This window comes from Ochotona curzoniae, unplaced genomic scaffold (assembly GCF_017591425.1).
Source record: "Ochotona curzoniae isolate NIBS_2020 unplaced genomic scaffold, NIBS_Ocur_1.0 contig_3255, whole genome shotgun sequence".
NCBI classification, from domain to species: Eukaryota; Metazoa; Chordata; class Mammalia; order Lagomorpha; family Ochotonidae; genus Ochotona; species Ochotona curzoniae.
Genome location: NW_024465777.1, coordinates 3883068 through 3905402, shown reverse-complemented (window position 1 = coordinate 3905402; position 22335 = coordinate 3883068). Strand labels below are relative to the sequence as shown.

The 22335-nt window shown below is 52.4% G+C and overlaps 1 protein-coding gene across 4 annotated transcripts; it reads left to right on the top strand.

Moving 5' to 3' along the window:
• The first annotated feature begins 2269 nt into the window (after positions 1-2269).
• Positions 2270-20420, top strand: PAQR7 (progestin and adipoQ receptor family member 7). 4 transcript variants are annotated; one of them, XM_040979606.1, is made up of 3 exons: positions 2270-2359; positions 12699-12804; positions 18391-20420. In XM_040979606.1, the coding sequence occupies exon 3, from the start codon at positions 18415-18417 to the stop codon at positions 19450-19452; it is 1038 nt and encodes a 345-aa protein (XP_040835540.1). In that variant the 5' UTR covers positions 2270-2359; positions 12699-12804; positions 18391-18414; the 3' UTR covers positions 19453-20420. The 4 variants fall into 4 exon arrangements, with proteins under 4 accessions (XP_040835540.1, XP_040835539.1, XP_040835542.1 ...); XM_040979605.1 differs by lacking the exon at positions 2270-2359 and adding an exon at positions 2622-3186; XM_040979608.1 differs by lacking the exon at positions 2270-2359 and adding an exon at positions 7690-7721.
• Positions 20421-22335: the final 1915 nt, after the last annotated feature.

Genomic DNA, 22335 nt, shown 5'->3' with positions numbered 1-22335 from the left:
GGAGGAAGGGGGCTGTTCACAGGCCCAGCAGCCAAGCAGAAGGCACCCCAGGCAACAGTTGCAGTATTTTTATGATTCAGCTCTTAGGCCTCCAGGGCCAGTTTTTACGGTTTGGTGACTTCTGCAACCATATCCCCAGGTCTACTTCCAAGCGGCCAACTACTCCTCTGGAGCTGGGTAATCTGAGATGCATCATTTCTGTTTTTTTGGTTTTTTTTTTTTAATCCATAAAATGAGGGTCATCACACTGGGCTCCAAGGATTGCATGAGGCTCATGTGAGATCGTATTAAAGTCTCTCGTCATATCTCTGAACCTCAGTTTTCCAACTTGCAACATGGGTTCAATATGACACCTGTTTCACAGGGGTGTCTGGAACAAAGGAAGTGGTCATGGGAACTATCCAATGAACTGCGTGGCTCATAGTGGGAGGAGCTTTAGGCACAAGCCCAGGGGGCTGGTGCTGTGGCCCAGTCCTTGAGCACTCACATCTTGTTCCGCATCAGAGTGCCTAGGGTTCGAGTCCCTCCTCCAGGTTGACGTCTGTGCTCTGCTGCGGATCCAGCTTCAGCAGAATGTGCACCCTGGAAAGTAGAAGGTGATGGCGTTAAGCAACCAGTTCGACATCGGCCTGTGTGTGGGGGAGGGACCTGAGGAAAGCCAAGCACCTGCAGAAGGGAAGACAGCAGCCCCAGCAGCACACCCTGCAAGCAGCCGACCTCCTACCCACCCACCCACGCCCCTGAAACTTTACAGGTGGTCCCAGCCCTGTCCACAAGGGAGGCTCCCCAGGAGAAGCCTGTCTGCCCCGGGGCCGTCCCAAATCCCACCTGCAGAGGCACCCGACCATTCAAAGGATGTTCACCCAGTAAACCTTGCAGTCTCCCTACTGCGAGTCATGCCTGCACTCTTTCTTGTGGGTAGACATGAAGCCCTCTTCCAGCCATCTCCACTAACAATGACACCAGTGCTTGCGTCCCTGTCATCCAGGTAAGAGACCTGGGTGGAGTTCCAGGTCTCCGGGCTTTGACCTGGACCAGCCCTGACTGTTGTGGGCATTTGGGGAGCGAACTAGCAGGTCAAAGTGCTTCCTCTCGTTCTCTTACTCCCTTTTTTCTCGCTCTTGTATTTATTCTTGCGCGCTCTCTCTGCCTTTCAAATAATAAAAACAAATCTTTAAAAGAAAGCAAAAAACAAAACAAACACCCCTTCCCCCCGCCCCCCCCCCACAGCAGGTGTTCCAAAAATGCAAACAGAACCCAAGCCCCTTCCCGGTTCTTAATTTTATTCATGGTGACAGAACCTATTCTATTATGTATAAGCTCTTTTCCACCATGCCCTTGTTTTCGTTTTCTGTACTCGGTTCCCGGTGAGGATTTTCTGTGTTATTTTCTTAGCCACCTGCGTAATGGAGATGAACCACTTCCGATGGGTTTGAATCAGTCGAAGCAGACAGCAGTTTCATGCGATTGTGTTTCATTGTAATAGAGAAATGCATGTTCCTCTGCTACTTGGCAGGAGACAAGGAACCTTCACGGCCCCAGGCGCCCTGAATTCTCCCGACAACCCGCTTAGGTTGTGTTAGTGCCTCCACAGTGAGAGGCCCAACAGACCTGCCCAAGGTCACACGGTGAGTTAGGGGTTGTGCCCGGGCCTGTCCTGGCTACTGTACCCACCAACAGCCTCTCCCAGCCGATGCAAGGCTCCTTGAGCTGAGCCATCTCATCTCAGCTCAGCCTTCTGTCTCCTAAAGGCCTACTATGTGCCAGGCTCCTTAGCCCGCAACTGCGCTATCAACAATGTTAGGGAATAGTTAAGGGTGTTTTGGTGGATACCCAGACAGGTGCGCGCAGCTGGTGGTCTGGGGAAGCTGCCGGAGGGTCTCTAGGAGGCCTCTGGGTGAGTCAGGGAGACCCGAGGCCCGTGCGCTGAGCCGTGGCTCGCTGTCCTGCCATGTCTTGTCCTGCCACCTCTAGGTCGGCCAGGCCAGAAGCACGAGCTCTAGCTCTGGTCCGTCCGGAAGCAAGGAAATGGGGGCCGGAGCCTCCGCAGCGCCATTGCCGGACTACCGCTTCTCTGGGGATACCAAGGTTTCCCCAAAAGTGTGCTACGCCCAGTCCTAGGGCTCTGTCGCGCCGGCGTGGGCGGCCCCCTCGGTCTGCGGGTGCACTACACGCACGCGGTGGGGGAGACTAGCTTACGCACCGCCCGGCCCTGCGAGGCGCCCGCTGCCCCACGCCCCGAGCTCCGCCGCCGCCCTCCCGGCTCGGGGCGGGGCCGCCCAGCCGCCCCTTTATCTGCGCTCGGCCGCCTGCCCGCCCGCGACGCCGCGGCGGCGGTGCCAGCTCTGCCCGGGCGCAGGTACGGACGGGGCTGCGCCGAGCTGGGAGCCCGCGGGGCGGACGCCGAGAGCTCTCCCCGCGGGCGCGGTGCGGAAGGGGTGCGGGCGGAAACCCGGCTGGGGAGCCGGGGGTGGAGGGACGGACTGGGGAGAACCCCAAGGCAGCGCCGAGGAGCGCAATCCCGAAGGCGCGCAGCCCGAGACGCGGCGGGGCAGCTGGGGGGCGCGGGGCAGAGGTGAGAGGGTGGCCGGGTTGGGGAAGGCAGCGTAGAGCGCAAGGATGCCCGGGCCGGGAAGATGGAGCGGAGTGGACGGCGGGATGGGGGCCGGGGGTGGTGGCACCGGAGGAGGGATCCCAGCAGGGACCCGGGAGACCGGAAGGAGAGTGGGTGGTCCCAGCCGGGGCACTGGAGAACCCGAGGCCCGAGCAGCCTCAGTGCCTGAGGATGGGGACGCACACTCCGGTGTCTGGCCTTAAACCTGTTGATTTTCAGGACTTCCAGAAATTTCCTTGGGACCGGCTCAGAACCCTGTGGGGGCTGGGTCAAGGTCAAGGCTTTGGAGTTCTAAGAGCTTTTTGGATTTTCAGAACCTAGCTGCACCTGGTGGGGGAATGTGGGGACACACAACTACATCCCACGTTTGAGCTCCTGTTGGAGAGAGACCTGGCCCTGCTGCCCTGGGATTTGTGTCACCGTGGGCTCCTTGAGTGAGAGGTTGCCCCTTCCATCTTCAGGTCTCCTGCCGGGAGGTGCCCCGTTCGGGGAGGAAGGAGGCCTTAACCAGTTCACCAGCGCTCCTTGGCCCTGCTGTCCTGCTCCAGGACCCCTCCTGGGCAGTGCTGAGTGTGAGTCGGAAGGAAGAATTTCTGCAAAAATTGTTTTATTCTGATCACAGTTTTCAGTACCCACGGTGTTGTCAAAAACAAAAACAAACATGGTTACTCTTCACTCCTGGAATCCGTGGAGGGGCTTTTTTTTTTTTTTTTTCTGCAAACATTTTGGGGGTTCACACGGAGGGAGGTAGATGCTGAGATGGGGAGACCTGCCAGAGCTGGAAACCAGGCTGTGGATCTTGTGGTCTCCGCTGGGTTGCTGGGTTACTGGGGAGCCCGCCGTGGTGAGTGAGGCTAGAGCAGTTCTACCTGGCCTGCTCTGCCAGCTCGCCTGCAGGGCAGTGAGGCCAGGGCAGGGACTGGCCTTGCAAGGCCTTGGCAGGGAGGCAGAGGGCAAGCGCTGCAGGGTCGCAGGAAACAGCGGGCCGCTGGCCCTGATGTCAGGCCTGGTCCCAGCAGTAATTCCCCAAGCCCTACCACGTCGTGTGGGGGTCTCCTCGGGTCCCTCACAAGGGGGTTTACTTGTGGCAGCCCCGGCAGTAACGCTGGTCTGGTTTTATGAGCTAAGGAGGTTTGTCTGTCATGGCTGGATAAAGTTGTCTCTGAGAGAATATTCCAAACAATCAGGAGACTCAGAAAAGCAGCACTGAATATTTTGCATACCAGGAAGGAGGCAAAAAGAGGAAGCAGAATTAAAACCAAATCAAACCTATACAAGGGCATTAAAAAATCCTCCTACGAAGTGAAGTTTTATTTATTTCTTAGAGGGTTTTTTTGTTGTTGTTTGTTTGGGTTAATATTTGTTTATTTGAAAGAGAGAGATAGAGTGAGCTTGCATCCACTGGTTCACTCCCTAGGTAGCCCCAACAGCCAGAGCTGGGCCAGTTCAAAGGCAGGAGTTTCTTCTGGGTCTCCCCTGTGAATGGCAAGGTCCCTAACACTTCGACCATCTTTCATAACTTTTCTCTGGCCGCTTGCAAAGAGCAGGATCGAAAATGGAGCAGCTAAGACTTAAACTGGTACCCCAGATAGGATGCTGGCATTGTAGACAGTAATTTGACCTGTTACAATGCCAGCCCCCAGGAAATAGATTTTTAAATGTTCATGTTCATCTTGGTACACAGTCTTTTTTTTTTTTAAGATATATTTTTTATTTTTATTGGAAAGTCTGATATACAGATAGGAGGAAAGACAGAGAGAAAGGTCTTCCATCCGTTGATTCACTCCCCAAGTGGCTGCAAAGGCCAGAACTGAGCCGATCCAAAGTCAAGAACCAGGAGCCTCCTCCGGGTTTCCCACGCGGGTGCAGGGTCCCAAGGCTTTGAGCTGTCCTTGACTGCTTTCCCAGGCCACAAGCAAGGAGCTGGATGGGAAATGGGGCTGTCAGAATTAGAACCGGTGCCCATATGGGATCCCTGCGTGTGCAAAGCAAGGACTTTAGCCACTAGGCCACTGCGCCAGGCCCATTACTCAGTTTTTAACACCCATTCTGGTTTTTTATAATGTGCATTTTCTATCAACCTTTAAAAAAATTATTTTTAAATTGTTTATCCAAAAGGCAGTTACAGAGAGGGAGAGACAGATATTTCAGCCACTGGTTCACTCCCTCAAGTGGCCCTTAATACTTGAAGCTGGTCCAGCCTGAAGCCAAGAGCCTAGAATTCCATCCAGCACCCCTCTGTGGTCGCAGGGCCCCGTGTACTTGGGCCATTTCCGCGCCTTCCCAAGCTTTGCAAGCAACAGCTTAACCTGTTGCGTCACAGCTCTGTTAACTCTGTGAAGTGCCCTCATGATGGACCTTCCGAGTCAGGATCCGAGAGGACACGGCCACCCTGAGGTGTTGCCCTTAGGGATTGACTAGCTGGGCTGCCTGTTCACGGAGGAGGCAGCGTTGGAAGCTGAAGCTCCACAGCCCGGCAAGATAATATTCTCAGGCTGTCCAGATGCTTAAAGGCCGCTGAGTGCATCGCTCCCCTCCCTTGATATTTAGAGGAATGGGAATAGGCTGTGAAGGGACTTGCCCCAGGATTCACAGCTTGAGTGGTGGGATCTGGACAGGATATGGGAGCCAGGGCCGAGCAGCCACAGCTTTGCTTTCACAGGAGCCCAGGAGGTAGCTGGGGTTTCCTCTCCTGCTTGTGACTGAGGACACAGCCCAAAGACTTAGTTAACCAGCTAGAAGGTCCCAGACCTCAAGTCCCATCCTTAGGTGACACTGAGGACGCCAGCCTCCCTTTTAGGAGCCTGCCAGAGGTGAGAGCTAGAGGTCCCACCCCAGCAAGGACTCTGTAGTCCCCCCGGGACACCGGCTGGGCGGGTTCCCTTGCCGCCTCTTTCTGGGCCTCCGGCCTCTGTGTGAGTGAGCACGGGGCACAGCAGTGGTTTTGTGGGTGACGTCTGTGGGCGGGGGTCAGGCATGCCCTGTCATCTCTCCCCACACAAGCTGGTCCTGGGGTGTGAGCCAGGGGACACCAGGAGGAACTGGGGGTGGCCCAGCCTTGTTTACAGGAGTTTAGGGGTGGGTGCTGAGTTCAGGAAGGGGGATGTGAATCAGGAGCAGAGAGAAGCTCCGTTTCCCGTGTGACAGAGCAGGCCACATGGAGCCCTGTAGAGTTCCCTTCTGAGGTCGGTCCAGCCTGGACCTGCAGGCTTGCAGGACATGCCCAGGCCCCACCACATGCCTTTGCATGGCTTGCTAACCGAACCTGTCCTTCTGGGCCCTCCCAGGATGGCCTGAGGCTGCTGGAGCTGGGGCCTCTTTCCCTGAGGGTCTCACCACCCAGTGAGCTCTTTGAGGTCTGGGGTTAAGGGTCAAGGCTCTGTGAAAGCAATGTGGTTACTCTGAGTGGTCTTTGCTGAAAACCACTTAATTATTAAATAAGGACAGTGTCCTCACAAGTCCAAACTCCAGCCACATTTCCCTGGTCCCTTGACACATCTATGCAAAGAAACACTGGAGACAAAATTTAACAGAGTTTATTTAAACAAAGGAAGGAATCATAACAGGGGCAGCCTCCTGTACCAGTAAAAAGATCCTTTTGGGAGCCCGTGTTGTCATCACAACACCCTATGGGTACCGTTTGAGAGGTGGCTGGTCCACTTAGGGTCCAGCTACATGCTAACCCATCTGGGAAAGCAGCAGAAGATGACTCAAGGGCTTGTGCTTCATGGAAGACCTAAAATGATGTTCCTGGCTTTGACAGAAATAGCCCTAGCTGTTGCAATCATTTGGAGAGTGAACCAGCCAGTGGAAGATTTTTTTTTAAATCTCTCTGTAACTCTACCTTTCAAATAATTTTTATTTTTATTTTTTCATTTTTTTAAGATTTATTTTTATTATTTTTTATTGGAAAGGCGGATATACAGAGAGGAGAGACAGAGAGGAAGATCTTCCGTCCGATGATTCACTCCCCAAGTGAGCGCAACGGCCGATGCTATGCTGATCCGAAGCCAGGAGCCTCTTCTGGGTCTCCCACGCGGGTGCAGGGTCCCAAAGCTTTGGGCCATCCTCGACTGCTTTCCCGGGCCACAGGCAGGGAGCTGGAAGGGAAGCGGGGCTGCCGGGATTAGAACCGGCGCCCATATGGGATCCCGGGCGTGCAAGGCGAGGACCTTAACCACTGCGCCATTGCGCCGGGCCCTCAAATAATTTTTAAAAAGAAGAAGAAGAAAAAGCAGATTCTGCTGCGTGCTGCACAGGGATGGCAGGGAACGTGGGTATCTGGTTATCTGTCTTGGTTGCACATTCCAGTGACATCCAGCCTGTGGCTGGCTAAAGTTGTGGGCTGCATGGGTGAGACTTGGCCCCTCATTGGAAGCTCACACCCTCAAGTGAGGTGGGGTTGCAGTTTGTCCACCTGCTGGTTAGGTTCTGTCCTCTACACATGGTGGTGGTTTTAGGCCACATCTGATGTAATGGCCAGTTCTCTTGGTGAACTGGCCGCTCTGTTTTAAGGCATTGACATCTCTGTGTGTTGTCATCTCAAGGGCTTGCTTGGTCTTGATTGACATTGTCCAGCAGCTTAGCTGATCCTGTGTGCTTTCTTCATGGTCTCGTTGTAACCACAGTGAGTCCGTGGACACCGAGGGGCGAAGGATAATTGCTCACAAGCACTTAGGACTTCCAAGGGGATGCCGTGCACACTGGAGACCATCCTGATGGGGGCCAGAAGGGCCACCTTTAGAAGCTGCCCTGCTCGCCTCTACAGGAATCCACAAACCAAACTGATTCCAAGTTCAATTCCAAGTTCAGGCACTGAAGACAGTGTGGCAGTATTTAAATACAGTTGATTGTAGTCTTTGGGACATGGTGATGATTAAAGATGGCTGGAATACTGGTTTATTCCCCAAAGGGCTGCAGCAGCAGGAATTGGACCAGTACTAAGTCAGGATCCAGATGTTTCCTCTGGGTCTCTCATATGGGCGCAGGAAGCCAAGAACTTGGGCCATCTCTTGCTTCTTCCCCAGGCACATTAGCAGAGAGTTGGACTGGAAGTGGAGCAGCTGGGACTTGAACAAGTGCCCAAATTTGGATGCTGGCTTCACAGGTGATGGTTTTACCCACTATGCCCCCACACTGGCCGCATAATTAACATTTTTTATATTTTTATTTGCTTGAAAAGCTGAGTAACAATGTGCATGCATGATTCTATCTTCTGATTCCCTCCCCAAATGCTCACAACAGCCAGGACTGGGCCAGACCAGAGCCAGGAGCTCTAAATGAGTCTCCTGCCTGAGAGGTAGGGGCCCAAGTTCTTGGCTCATCTTCCACTGCTTTTCCAGGCATGTTAGCAGGGAGTTGGATCAGAAGTGAAGGAGCAGGGACTCGAACTCAGGCACTCCATTACTGGATGAGGCAGTTTTTCCTCACTGGGTCACAGTGTCTGACTCCTTAGTTCTTGGCCCCTAACTCCATCTCCATTCTTCCTTTGGAACGGCTTCAGAGTCCTAAAGGTAAAGGACTTTGGTTGTAATGTTGGGGTACTGTGCAGCTGGGAAGCAGCTTTACAAGGCAGAGCCGCTACTGCCCTCCATCCACCTGTCCCTTTTCGTTCCCATGGTGGGCCCAGGAGGCTAGGATCGGCCTTCCCCAGCAGGGGTGAGAGAAACTGAAACTGCACCCTGAGCTCCTTTGGCCTACCCTGGAGCCTGCCAGAAGGAAGTGCCCTGACCTCCTGTGTGAGATAGAAGATCACACAGCTGATTAGCCTTAGTCACATGACAGGCTGGGGGAAGGCAGAACATTGGTTCTGTGGGTTGAGCTGACTTAACTTGGGGGCTAGCAGCAGTTCCCTTTTCTATCAACACGGTTTTGGGGTTTGTAACGGAATAGCCTGCCTGAAATCTATGAGTTTATGGACTAAGACCTGTCAAAAATTACTGGGGCCGAATTAGCACTGCTGGTAAAGCCGTGGTCATCAGTGTCCCAGATGGGTGCCAGTTTGTGTCCCAGCTGCTCCACTTGCAATGCAGCTCTGTTAGTATACCTCAGAAACGCAGCAGAAGATGGCTCAAGTCCTTGTGCTCTTTTGTCATTGTTCTTGTTGTTAGAGATTTATTTTTTGTTGGAAAGGCAGATTTACAGAGAGAAGGAGAGTAGGAGACAAAGATCTTCCATCCCCTGGCTCACTCCCCAAATGGCTGCAACAGCCGGAACTGAACCTATCTGAAGCAGGGAGCCTCTTCCGGGTCTCCCACTTTGGGCCGTCCTCGACTGCCTTCCCAGGGAGGGAAGCCATAAGCAGGGAGCTGGGAGGGAAGTGGAGCAGCCGGGATACAAACCGGCACCCATATGGAATCCCAGCATGTGCAAGGACTTTAACCACTAGGCCCGTCCTTGGGCTCTTGCCAGGATTGAGTTGCAGTGCTTTGCTTGGAGGTTAGCATGATGTGGGAGAAGAATTTGCCTGAAAGTGAGTCTGCTTGCTGCAAAATGCTTTCCATGGGCGTTGGTAGACTTGGAATAGTGGGTGGGACTTGCTGTAAAGTTCACGTCCTGGGACTGGTGGTGTGGTGCGATGGATTAAGCTCCCTCTTCCAGCACTGGCATCCCTCATTGGAGTGCCAGTTCAAGCCCTGGCTTTTCCTTTCTGATTCAGTTTCCAGTTAAGGCTTCTGGGAAGGCAGCAGAGGATGCCCCAGGCATTGTGGCCCCTGCCACCTATGTGGGATACCTGAAGGAAGTTCCTGGCTCTTGGTTTTGGTCTGGCCCAGTCTTGGGTGTTTGTGTGGCCATTTGTGGGAGTGAATCAGCAAAGGTAAGAAAAATCTCTCTCTGACATTCTGCCTTTCAAATAAAAGAGTAAATGAATACATCTTTTAAGAACAAGATCCAATTCCTAATACCCCATCAGATGAAACATCTCTGAAACTTGCTGCTGTGACTGTGTTTAAGCATATGTGGGGGGTCTGGACTTCCCCTGACTCCAGTTCCTGGGTAAAGACTTGACTGGTAGTTACGTTTTTGAATGAACCATTTGAAAGCCTTGGAGCCAGAAGCTGTGGTAATGTTGGTTCCATTGGACTCCAGGCCTGTTCCTGACTTTCTTCCCATGCCAAAAGCTCTGGAACTGAATTCCTAACGTGCTCATGGAACAGTGACATTGCTAGGGAAAAGTCTGGAGCTGTACTCTGCACGATGCAGCATGTTCAAGCAGACCTCTTTCTTGCTGGCTGGCTGTAGGCCAGGGAGAGCTTTGAATAGCATTTCTTCTGGGGTGTGAGGGACAGACCTTTAGCAGTCTGGTCATGTGAGGGACAGACTTTCAGCAGTCTGGTCATGTCCTCACAGTGAAACTTTTCCTTTGAAAGTGGCAGTTTCTCCATGGATGTACCATGACCCTTGTGTGCATAGGAGTGTCTGGGAGGAGCTCAGTCCCTTTCAGAGCTCTCTTTAGTAGGGAAACACTGTTGCAGGCCATTTTCCTTTCTGAAAGAGTGACCCTGCTGAGGCTGGGGAGGAGGGAGGCTGCTGAGTCCTGACACCATGTCTGGGCTGTCAGGGAATCTCTGGGGCATGACAGTCCGGGGGAGCTGGGCTGGGGAGATTTCCCAGAAAGGCAAATAAATCCCACCGTGCCTGGACTGCTGGTGAAGACGGAGCAGCAGTCACTGCCATGGACCCCAGAGCCTCAGAGTCACAGCACACTGTCAAGCAGCAGGGTGTAGAAACTCAGTGTCTGTGGGGTTGTTGGTTCCAGGACCCCTGTAGGTGCGCAAATCCATGGATGCTCTTGTCCCTTATGTACAATGCAGTGTTTGTGTTATACCTATGCAACCCCCTCATACTTTAAGCTACCTCCAGATTATTAATAATACCAAATGAAATGCAAATACTACATAAATAGTTACTATGCCAGGCTATTTAAGAAGCAATGATAAGAAAAATGTGCATGTTTAAACAGCAGGACCATTTAAATGTTTTCTTCAATCTGTACTTGTTTGAATGCACGAATGTAGATATGGAAGTTGTCTACACAGAAAACCCAAGTATCATAATTTTATTAATTGCTGTAAATCTTGAACTGTCTTCAATCTCATGTATTGGGATTTTGCAGAATTACTTTTTTTAAAGATTTATTTTTATTATTTTTTTCATTGGAAAGGCGGATATACAGAGAGGAGAGACAGAGAGGAAGATCTTCCGTCCGATGATTCACTCCCCAAGTGAGCGCAACGGGCCGATACTATGCCGATCCGAAGCCAGGAGCCTCTTCCGGGTCTCCCACGCGGGTGCAGGTTCCCAAAGCTTTGGGCCGTCCTCGACTGCTTTCCCAGGCCACAAGCAGGGAGCTGGAAGGGAAGCGGGGCTGCCGGGATTAGAACCGGCGCCCATATGGGATCCCGGGGGTGCAAGGCGAGGACCTTTAACCACTTGCGCCACCGCGCCGGGCCCCAGAATTACTTTTTAAAATGTTTATTCTCATCTACTTAAAAGGCAGTGTGGGGAAGAGGGGAGAGATGAAAAGACAGTTTGATCTTCCATTTGCCGATTCATTCCCCAGAAGCCTGCATATTGCTGGCCTGGTTTGGGCCAGGCGGAAGCTGGGAAGTCAGGTACTCAACCCGGGTCTCCCAAGCAGGTAGCAGTAGCTACACACTTGAGGCAGCAGGTGCTGATTCCAAGGTGTACCCTAGCAGAAAGTTGGCATCAGGAGCAGAGTTAGGACTTGAACCCAGGCACTCTGATCTGGCATGTGGGCGTCCTAGCTGGTGTCTTAACCGCTAGGCCAAATGCCTGCTCACCCCTAAGCTCAATTTGTTTTTTCTTTCTAATTTTCCATGAACTTTTAAAAAAAGATTTTTTAATTTTTATTGCAGAGTCAGATATGCAGAGAGGAGGAGAGTCAGAGAAGAAAGTCTTCTGTCCATTAATTCATGTCCCAAGCAGCCACCAATGGCCAAAACTGAGTCTATCCAGGAGCCAAGGGTCTCTTCCAGGTTTCCCATGTGGGTGCAGGAGCCCAAGGCTTTGGGCCATCCTCGACTGCCTTCCCAGGCCACAAGCCGGGAGCTGGATGGGAACTGAGGCTGCTGGGCTTAGAACCGGCTCCCATTGGGATCCCAGCGCATGCAAGGCAAGGACTTTAGCAGCTAGGCTACCGAGCCCGGCCCTTCATCTACAAACCACTTTAACTTGATTCGGAACTGCCAAAATGACTTTTTGCTACCTGCTAAGTAAGACACTCCCTGCACCTGAGACCCTCTTGGGGGCATGGCCTCTAGTGCTGCTGGGAGTGGAAAGTCCTTCCCAAGCCACCTCTCCAAGTGCCACCTTCTAAGGCTCCATGAATCCAGAGAAGTTTTTTTTGATGGTCATTGCTGAGACCAACTTAGTTATTACGTTAGGTCAAGGTGTTCTGAAGTCTAGACTCTAGCCGATTATCTAGGGTCCAAAGAGACTCAGTTAAGAGTGGAAGTAGTTATCAAGGGCTGTGGGAGGCCTGAAGTGTTTAGAGAACTCAGGTGAACCTCTCAACGATTGGATCCTTATTCTGTGCTAAAATGGAATCTTAGGGGCCTGACACAATCGCCTAGTGGCTAAAGTCCTTGCTTTGCATCTGCTGGGATCCCATATGGGCCCTGGTTTGTGTCTTGCTGCTCCACTTCCCATCCAGCTCCCTGCTTGTGGCCTGAGAAAGTAGTAGTAGAGGATGGCCCAAAGCCTTGGGACCGTGAACCTGTGTTAGAGACTCAGAAGGAAGAAGCTCCTGGCTCCTGGCTTTGGATTGGCTCAGTTCTGGCTGTTATAGCCACTTGGGGAGTGAACCAGCAGATGGAAGATCTTTTTCTCTCCTCCTCTCTGTAAATCTGCATTTCCAATAAAAAGAAATAAATCTTGAAAAAAAAAGTTGAAAATAGAGTTCTAGGCCATTTAATCTGTGCAGCCATCTATGATGTTGATAGTACTATGGTTCCCATGAAGCATCAGGGCAGGTCACACAGTGGATGCAGTCAGACTTGCCTCTCTGAACCCAAAGGCCATCTCCTTCAAGAGCCTCAACCACATTTTCTTTTATTCCTAGCTGCCCTGGGGATCAGGAACCTGCCACGTTGGCCTGACATCCATTAACCCGGCTGTGGACACGCGGCCTCATCTTGCCTCTGCCCTCACGTGCCCTGTGAACTTGGGTGAGTCACAGCTTCTCAGCTCCTCTTAGTTTCCGTGCTCATCTCCCGCAAGGTGCGTAGTGAGCTTCTCTCTGCATCCAAGGCCTAGCCAGGAGAGCACAGGGGTTTTGTACCAGTGTGGGAGTGGTGAAAGGAGGGAAGACAGAGGTCTGGGAGGTTGCCCTTAGCTCCACCCTCTGGTGATGTCACACAAGATACCCCAGGTCCCTACAAGCCCCGCCCCCAGAGCCCCTTACCTGTAGAAGTGCCACCCAGAGCTTGGCTTCTGGCGCATTTGCCTAGTCCTGCAGCAGGTCATCTGCCCCCAGGCTTGAGAGAGATTCCAGGTACCCAACGCCATTGGAGGGGGCCGGGCTGCCAGGGACAGGCAGGGCCTTGTGGCACGGTGGGCTGAGTACTGGAACAGTGCCCTCTGGGTACCCACTCTGGTCCCTGCTGTTGCTCGTTTCTTTCCCCTGGATTCATGGTCCCATTCCTTGTAGTCAGGAGATGGGAACTGATTGTGGATACAGACGTGCTTAGAAGGCGAGGGGCCCCTGGTGGAGCTCTACAGGCAAGAGGCAGCGGAACTTCCCTCACCCTGATCTGTTTCTCTGTGTTGTGTCTTTGGGGCCTGCCAGGGGGCAGGGAGGGAGGCTGTGAGGGAGCACTGTCCCCATGCGGGAGCCAGGACTGCCCTGTGCAGAGCGGGTAGGTAACTGACAGCTGAGGGAGACGGGGGTCCTGAGTGTTGGTCAGTTACTAACAAGCACCTTCAGGGAGAGGACCTGGTTGTTTCCCTGAGACTGTACCTTTCAGCAGCCTTCTGGGGGACGCATGTGATGTGACATGTGTGGTATGGGATGCATACGGCTGGGACAGCAGCAGAGGGCTCCAAGTGGTTCTGTTCTGCAGCCTAAGAAACAGGCCCAAGCCTGACTTCACCACAGACTTCCTCTCCTTCCCCATGACCTTGGATAAGCAATCTTTTAATTTTTAAAAATATTTATTTATTTATTTGAAAGAGTTACAGAGAGGGAAAGAAATCTGGTTTACTCCCCAAATGGCCATCATTGTCAGGGCTAGGCCAGGCTGAAGGCAGGAGCCAGCCCCGGTTTCATCTGGGTCTCTCGTGGTGCAGGAGTCCAAACACTTGGACCATCTTCCACTGCTTTCCCAGGCCATTAATAGGATGCTAGATCTGAAGTAGAACAGCCAGGACACAAACTGGGACCCATATGGAATGCTGGTGTTATAGGTGGTGGTTTTACCCCTTATGCCACAGTGCCAGCCCTAAGATTTGCTTTGAAAGTCAGAATTACAGAGAGAGACAGAAGAGAGAAATCTTTCATCAACTGATACACTTCCTAGATTGATGCAACAACCAGTACTGGACCAGGCCAAAGCCCAGAGCTTCATCTAGGTCTTCCATATGGGTAGCTAGGGCCCAAATGCTTGGGCCATCTCCCACTGCCTTTCCTAGGCCATATAGAGTGCTGGAGTCATAGGTGGTGGCTTTACCTGCTATACCACAATGTCGGCCTCTGGATAAGCTTCCTTTGCTTCTCAGAATGTCCCATGCACAACAGCAGAATGGGCATTGTAATATCCGCCTCCTGGGCAACTTAGGAGAATGAATTGTAGTGTGGTTTATAGAGAGGTCATTATGTCCCAGCTGGCTTTGTCGTCATTACTGGGACAGGAATCCATGGCCACATAAGTGTGGTGAGTATAGGTTCCACCGAGCTGGGTGGAGGTGGGCATTTGGCCTAGTGGTGAAGCTGCTGATTAAGATGCTCACATCCCACACCACAGTCCCTGGCATTGCTCCCCAGCTGCCTACTAACATTTACCCCGAATGGCAGTGATGGTGGGGCACAGGTGTTTGAGATCCTGTCACCCATGTGGGAACCTGGACTGAGTTCCTAGTTTCTGGCTTCCACTTTGGGCTTGGCCTGACCTGGGCTGTTGGAGTAACCCAGCGATGGAAGCTCCTTGTGTGTGTGTGTGTGTGTGTGTGTGTGTCTACCTCTCAGATCATTTCTTGCTTGCTTGCTTCCTTCCTTCCCTTTTTTTTTTTTAACAGCTCAGCAGGTTTCTTTATTGCAGGACTTCTCAGCACCTTCCCTTGGGGTGTACTTGGGTGAGACATGGTGCACAGACAATGGACTTAGAGGCCGCTGGGACACTGATGGTCCTCCCTGTCTCTGGTCTATTCCTGTGGTGGCGTAGAGGTCTGGCAGGTGCACCCCTCGAGGGAAAGCCTGCCATTTCTGGACTCTGGTATCCTCATTGTCAGCAAGGAGCTGTGTCGGTGCTATCGAGGGACCCTTTTGGAATTGAGAAGGCCAAGTCGTCACCAGAGGTGGAAGCCAGAGTGCCAAGGCAGAAGGCCCATCACCTAGAGAGAGAGGGAGCACTCCCATGCTGGCAGATGGGGCAGAGGGGGTTCTAGGTTCTGGCACTGAGTGGCCCCATTCTTTAGTTCATTCCCAAGGCCTGCTTCCTAAATGTGCCCTGTACCCGGCTCTCTGGGAACAGGGAAGGGCTGAGCCTTGAGCCTTCCCATGCTTGTGATGGGTGCACTCTGTGCAGCTCATTGAAATCCTGCCTCACTCATACCAAGCCGGGAAGAGCCGAGAACCACAGCTGACCCCTGGACGCTGGCACGGGGGGAGCTTAAGGAGCATGGCTCAGACTGTGGAGGACCAAGCTTGCTGCTACCCCAGCACCGCAGGCACATTCTTTGCTCTGTGTGTGGCCTGACCAGCTGACTTGGCAGCTATCACGGTGGTGTGGATGGCAGAGAGCCCGTGCGTTATTCTACCCAGTCTCTTGGTTTCATACAGTGATGGGTGCCAAGGTGTGGCAAGAGCTGGCTGATGGATGGTGGGCAATATGCTTGCTGAAGGGAGTTTGTCTGGCAGCGGAGCAGTTGTCTGCAAGGATTTCCAGTAAATATTTGAGTTAATGAATGACACAAGATAAGGCTGAGGGCAACCTTTTGTCATTGTGAAATGATGAATAGCCCTGACCGTGTGGCTTTGCCAAGGGCTGTTGAGGTGAGTGTTTCAGAGTGCAGGGTTCAGAGCATGTCCTTGTGCCTTTTTCCTTTGTGGAAAATGGGAATCCATGGATAGCATTGATCTCATGAGGCTAGTTTTAAAGCCCCAGAGACTCAGTTATCCATAGAACACTTAAAACCGCGCAGGTGCCGTGTGAGCACCTGCTGTGGCTTAGTTTGCTTTCTGTAGCCTCCGCCAGACCATGCTGCTGCCATGGGAGCGGCTCTCGGCCTCTGTGCTACACCTGACAGTGTGAGACCACGAAGAGCATGGGGTGTTTGATGAATGAATGAGTGAGTGGGTACAGGCTGAATTGTGTAAACTGCTGTCAGTGGGTGGTAGGGGTGCAGGGAGCTTTTGCCGGCCTTGAAGAATTTCCATGCAGAGAAAGGATGTTGGCACAGAGTGGGACAGGATGTTGGCACAGAGTGGGACGGGATGTTGGCACAGAGTGGGACAGGATGTTGTCACAGAGTGGGACAGGATGTTGGCACAGAGTGGGACGCTGTTGGGATTAGGTGGGAACTGAGGACGGGTGCTGGTCATGAGGGCCTTGAATGCCAGGATGAGGGGTTAGATCGGACATATTTGGTTTCTTATTTTTATTTTTCTAAACATTTATTTTATTTTTATTGGGAAGTCAGATTTACAGAGAGAAGGATAGACAGAGAAGAAGATCTACCATCTGTTGGTTCACTCCCCAAGTGGCCACAACAGCCAGAGCTGTGCTGATCTGAAGCCAGGAGCCAGGAGCTTCTTCCAGGTCTCCCACACGGCTGTAGGATCTCATGGCTTTGAGATCTACTGCTCTTCCCAAGCAACAGGCAGGGAGCTGAAATGAAAGTGGAACATCCAGGACACGAAACAGCACCCATACGGGATCCCAGCGCAAGCAAGGAAAGGACTTTAGCCACTAGGCTACTGCACTAGACCCAGATCAGACATATTTGGAACAAGCAAAACACAGGCAATGGTAGGGAGGGCTTGGAGCTTGCGGGAAACTTGCAAGTAGGAGTGAGGGTAAGCAAAAGGACAGAGCTTCCATCTTCTGGTTCACTCCCCAAATGCCCACAATGGCTAGAGCTGAGCTGATCCAAAGCCAGGAGTTTCTTCTAGGTCTCCCACGCAGATGCAGGGGCCCCAGGACCTGAGCCATTCTCTGCCCTCAGGTTATAGCAGGGAGCCAGATCAGGAGTGGAGCAGCTGAGACTTGAACCTGTACCCCTATGAGATGCTAGAGGATTACCTTGTTATGCCACTGCACTGGGCCCCACAAAGGCTGGTTTTGTAGACTTGTTTATTAGCTGGGGACTCTCAGGGACAAGCAGCTCTCTGATAGGCCATGGAAAGTCTGACCTGTCATCAAAATACATCAAAATGGTCCTTCATTCACTGTCACTGAGTGTCAGCTCCTTGCTTAGCAGGATTTCTGGAATCACAAAACAAGTTGCCTGCTCTCAGTAATCCCAGCTTAATGCTTATTAAAAAAAAAAGTGTTGTATGGTCATTGTAGTAGGCACTCAGATAGAGGGGTCATCACAGAAAGTCCAGGGGACCAAGGAAAGTATCCAATAAGGAACGGGTATTGAGGGCTGAATAGGAGTTTGCCAGGTAGGCAGGGTGAGGCAGAGAGAGAGTAGCTAATGCAAAGCTGTGGATGCATGAAAGGGGAAATCCCCAGGAGTCTGGTGAGGTGGTGGCTGGATTTAGTGCATTGTAACAATAAGGCTGGGGCCTGGCACGATGGTGCAGTGGTTAAGGTCCTCGCCTTGCACGCCCGGGATTCCATATGGGCGCTGGTTCTAATCCCGGCAGCCCCGCTTCCCATCCAGCTCCCTGCTTGTGGCCTGGGAAAGCAGTCAAGGACGGCCCAAAGCTTTGGGACCCTGCACCCGCATGGGAGACCCGGAAGAGGCTCCTGGCTTCAGATTGGCTCAGCTCCAGCCACTGCGGCCACTTAGGAGTGAATCATCGGACAGAAGATCTGTCTCTCCTCTCTGTATATCCGCCTTTCCAATAAAAATAAAATAAATCTTTAAAAAAAAAATAAGCCTGGAGAAGGCAGCTAAGAGCAGCTCCTGCAGAGTCACTGAGGGTGAGCGGAAGACCGTGGCCTCAGTGAAAAGGGGCTCTGAGTAAAGGCATCAGGTGTCTTGGCAAGGTCATCCTTGCTACTGGGTGAACACCGGTGTTGGCACCAACACAGGGGCTGCAACAGCCTGCCTCCATGCCCTCCGTTCTGCATGGTCACATCTGTCCTTGAGCCGAAAATGACCGATGTGGGAAACTTTATTATCTGTGCGACCCCTCCCCCAGCATCATTTCTGGAGCACCTGCCGTGTGTGGGCTCTGCTCTTGGTCCTGGAGAAGCATCAAGGAACATAGCAGTGGGCCTTGCTTTCCAGTTCTGTGTTGAGCTCTTCCTTGGGATGCATCTTACTCCTCCCTCCCCCTTAGACATGGTGCAAGTGCAAGGGGATGGAGGGAGGGAGGGAGACCTGGGCCTTGGTCCGTAACTTTCGTCTGACCTCTCCTCTCCCAGCTCCCTGCCTAGGCCTCCACAGCCATGGCCATGGCGGTGGCCCAGAAGTTCAGCCACTTCCTGTACAATCTGCGCCAGGCCACACAGGTGTCTCCGCAGCCAGAGCCTGTCTTCACAGTGGACCGGGCCCAGGTGCCGCCCCTCTTCTGGAAGCCCTACATCTATGCTGGCTACCGGCCACTGCATCGGACCTGGCGTTTCTACTTCCGCACACTCTTCCAGCAGCACAATGAGGCGGTGAACGTCTGGACCCACCTGCTGGCGGCCGTGGTGCTGCTCCTGCGGCTGGCCATCTTCATGGGGACCGTGGACTTCTGGGGAGACCCACACGCCCTGCCCCTCTTCATCATCGTCCTCGCCTCCTTCACCTACCTCTCCTTCAGTGCCCTCGCTCACCTCCTGCAGGCCAAATCTGAGTTCTGGCATTACAGCTTCTTCTTCCTGGACTACGTGGGTGTGGCTGTGTACCAGTTTGGCAGTGCCCTGGCACACTTCTATTATGCCATCGAGCCTGCCTGGCACTCGCAGGTGCAGGCTGTGTTCCTGCCTACAGCCGCCTTTCTTGCCTGGCTTTCCTGTACAGGCTCCTGCTACAACAAGTACATCCAGAAGCCCGGCCTGCTGGGCCGCACCTGCCAGGAGGTGCCCTCTGCGGTGGCCTATGCCCTGGACATTAGCCCCGTGATACACCGCATCTTGGTGTCCTCTGATCCAGCCACAAATGACCCGGCCCTTCTCTACCACAAATGCCAGGTGGTGTTCTTTCTGCTGGCTGCCGCCTTTTTCTCCACCGTCATGCCTGAACGCTGGTTCCCTGGCAGCTGCCATGTCTTTGGGCAGGGCCATCAACTCTTCCATGTCTTCTTGGTGCTGTGCACGCTGGCTCAGCTGGAGGCCGTGACGCTGGACTACGAGGCCCGGCGGCCCATCTATGAGCCTCTGCACACGCGCTCACCCCACAACTTCGCGGGCCTCTTCCTGCTCACCGTGGTCAGCAGCGTCCTCACGGCATTCCTCCTGAGCCAGCTAGTGCGGCGCAAACTCGAGCAGAAGACCCAGTGAAGGGGGAGGCAGTCGGTCAGGAGGGAGGCATCATGGGGGGGACAAGGGTCTGGGCTTGGCTCCAGTGGGGAACAAGGCCTGGTAAAGTTGCTTGTGTCTGGCCTGCAATGACTCCCTGTGCATGCAACACCAAGGGTGGTACTAGCCCACCTTGGATCTGGGGACTGCCTTGGAGCTGCTGGGGTCTACTCCGGACCTTTCTCAACTCACTGTGCTGGGAGAGGGAACGACATGAAGGTTTGGGCCCTCTTGGCATGCCCTTTCCTTGCCTCTCACTAGGAGTGAGACTGGGGGGTCAACTTGGATCAGGATCCGGGTTTGGAAGCTTCCACATGGTCTGAGAGACAGGGGCAGCCTCAGCAACCCACTTCTACTCAGATTTCACTAGGGAATGAAGAAAGGGCAGGCCCAAACTTGATCCAGAATCTTAACTGTTGCTTGAACTGGAGTCTGGAGTGTTGGGGCTTGGGAGAGCCCCTGAAGTAGAAGACTGTGTAAATGGATGCCACCTGGGACCCCTTAATTCTTCAGTCACTCTCCAGTCACTGCTCCAGGAGCCTCTGTCTCCTGGCTCTGGCCTCTCTGTCCCCTGCAGCTTGCTCCCAGCTTCTCCCGTGATTTGCTGGTTCATGATTCATGGTGCATTCAGTGCTGGCTGAGACAGAGGCAAGCCACCCAGCTGAGCCCTGTGGTTCAATGCAGGATGGAGAAGGCTTTCCTGTCTGGGTGAACTGTCAGGGGAAACCCAAGGGTGGGAATAACCGGTTTTTCCCAGGACACTTGGGGTCTTAGGTTGGGAAGGTAAGCAGAAGCTTGCTTAAGGACGATGAGAAGGGACATTACAATAATATGGGGAAATGTGTGCAAAGGTCTGGGGTGCAGAAGGGAGAGTTCGGGGTGGCTGGTGTAGTGGTGATGAATTCTGATGTGTTCTCAATGCAAATTAAAGTTATTCTAACTAGAGCTGCCTCTTGGCTTTTTGTCTCTGGTCCCAGGGAGTTGGTTTTCAGTGTGGGGACGGTTTTCCCAAGGAAGCCAAGGACCCTGGGAGTGGACATGCTGGAGGGGGAGCCGTTCTTGTTTTGTATTTGCTGGTGGGTGGAGTTACACCTTTATATAGTTTCTTTACATAGATTTCTATATTTTTATACTATACACTGTACACACTTAAAGTATGTTATAATATGAATCCTTTTCACAAGGCAGTTTTATTACTAAAGAAATGTATAAATTAGTTAAAAGAATGTGTCTAAAATATAATCCCACCATATAGTAACAGAGGAGAACTTTCTATATGGACTTTAAAATTTGATTTGAGGGCCTGGCACGGTGGTCTAGCAGCTAAAGTCCTTGCCATGAACGCCCCGGGATCCCATATGGCACCAGTTCTAATCCCAGCTGTCCTGCTTCCCATCCTGCTCCCCGCTTGTGGCCTGGGAAAGCAGTCAAGGATGGCCCAAAGCCTTGGGACCATGCACTCTCATGGGAGACCCGGAAGAGCTCTTGGTTCCTGGCTTTGGATCGGCACAGCACCGGCCATTGCAGTCACTTGGGGAGTAAATCATTGAACGGAAGATCTTCTTCTTTGACTCTCCTCCTCTCTGTATGTCTGACTTAGCAATGAAAATAAATAAATCTTACAAAAAAATTTTTTTTATTTGAAAGGCAGAGACAGAGACAGAGAACCTGATACACGGAGATGGACCTCCCACCCACTGGTTCACCCCACAAGTGCTTGGGCTGAGCCAGGCTGTCCAGAACTCAAGCTTGGCCTCCCAGGAAGATGGCAGGGACCCAAGGACATGAGCCGTCACCCACTGCCCTCTCCCAGAGTGCAGCTAGAAATCCAGGAAACTGCAACTGTGAGTGCTGGTGGCCTCTGACCCAGCCTTCCAGTGTGGGGATGTGGAGATCCCCAGCAGTGGCTGCGCCATCACACCAGATGCCGGCTTTTCTCTCTGTGTTAACTTTTATTAGCACTGTTTTTTTCCCATGGCATATAAACCACATATGTGTGAACAATGAAGGGAATTAGGAAAAAGCAAAACAAAAACAAAAAACCCTTGGATTAAAGAAAAAAAAAATCATCCCACTGCTAAAATTTGCTGCGGCATTTTCTTATTTATATCATAAAATATGTAACACATAGTAATAGCATCATTGAAATGTACATGGAAAATGCATACTTAAAAAATCTGCATGGATTTAAACATTTGTTTTCATGTGATATTTATCCTAGCTTTTATTTAATAGGAAGGGTTGCACAAAAGGAGGTTGTCCAAATGCTGGTTCCCTCCCCAGACGGCTGCAACAGTCATGACTGGCTGGCCCAGGTGGAACCTGAACTCCAGCTGGGTGTCCACTTGGGTGAGAGAGGCCCAGGCATTTGGGCCATCCTCTGCTGCCTTCCCAGGTGCATTAGCAGGAACTGGATCCGAAGTGGACTGGACTGGTTGGGACTAGAAATTGTGCTTCTTTAAGGATGCCAGTGTTACAAGGGGCAAATTAACCCACGGTGCCACAATTTGGCCCCAACCTTTTATTGGGAGGGACAAATAGAGCTCTCATCTGCTGGCTCATTCCCCAAACCGGAGCTGGAAATTCAATGGGGTCTCTTACATACATGGCAGGTACTAGACCACTTGCCTGTCGTAGGGAGCTGGAGCACGGAATACAACCCCGGAACTAAGTGTGAGGTTGTGAGGTGCAAGTATCTGGAGAGGTTTTTTATTTTTTATTTTTAAAGGCTTACTTGAAAAGCAAAGTTATGGAGAGACAGATCTCCCATCTGCTGGTTCACCCTCCTTCCCCCCCCCATCCTCCAATGACCACAAAGCCCAGGGCTGGGCCTGGTGGAATGGGCCTGGTGGAAGCCAGGAGCCA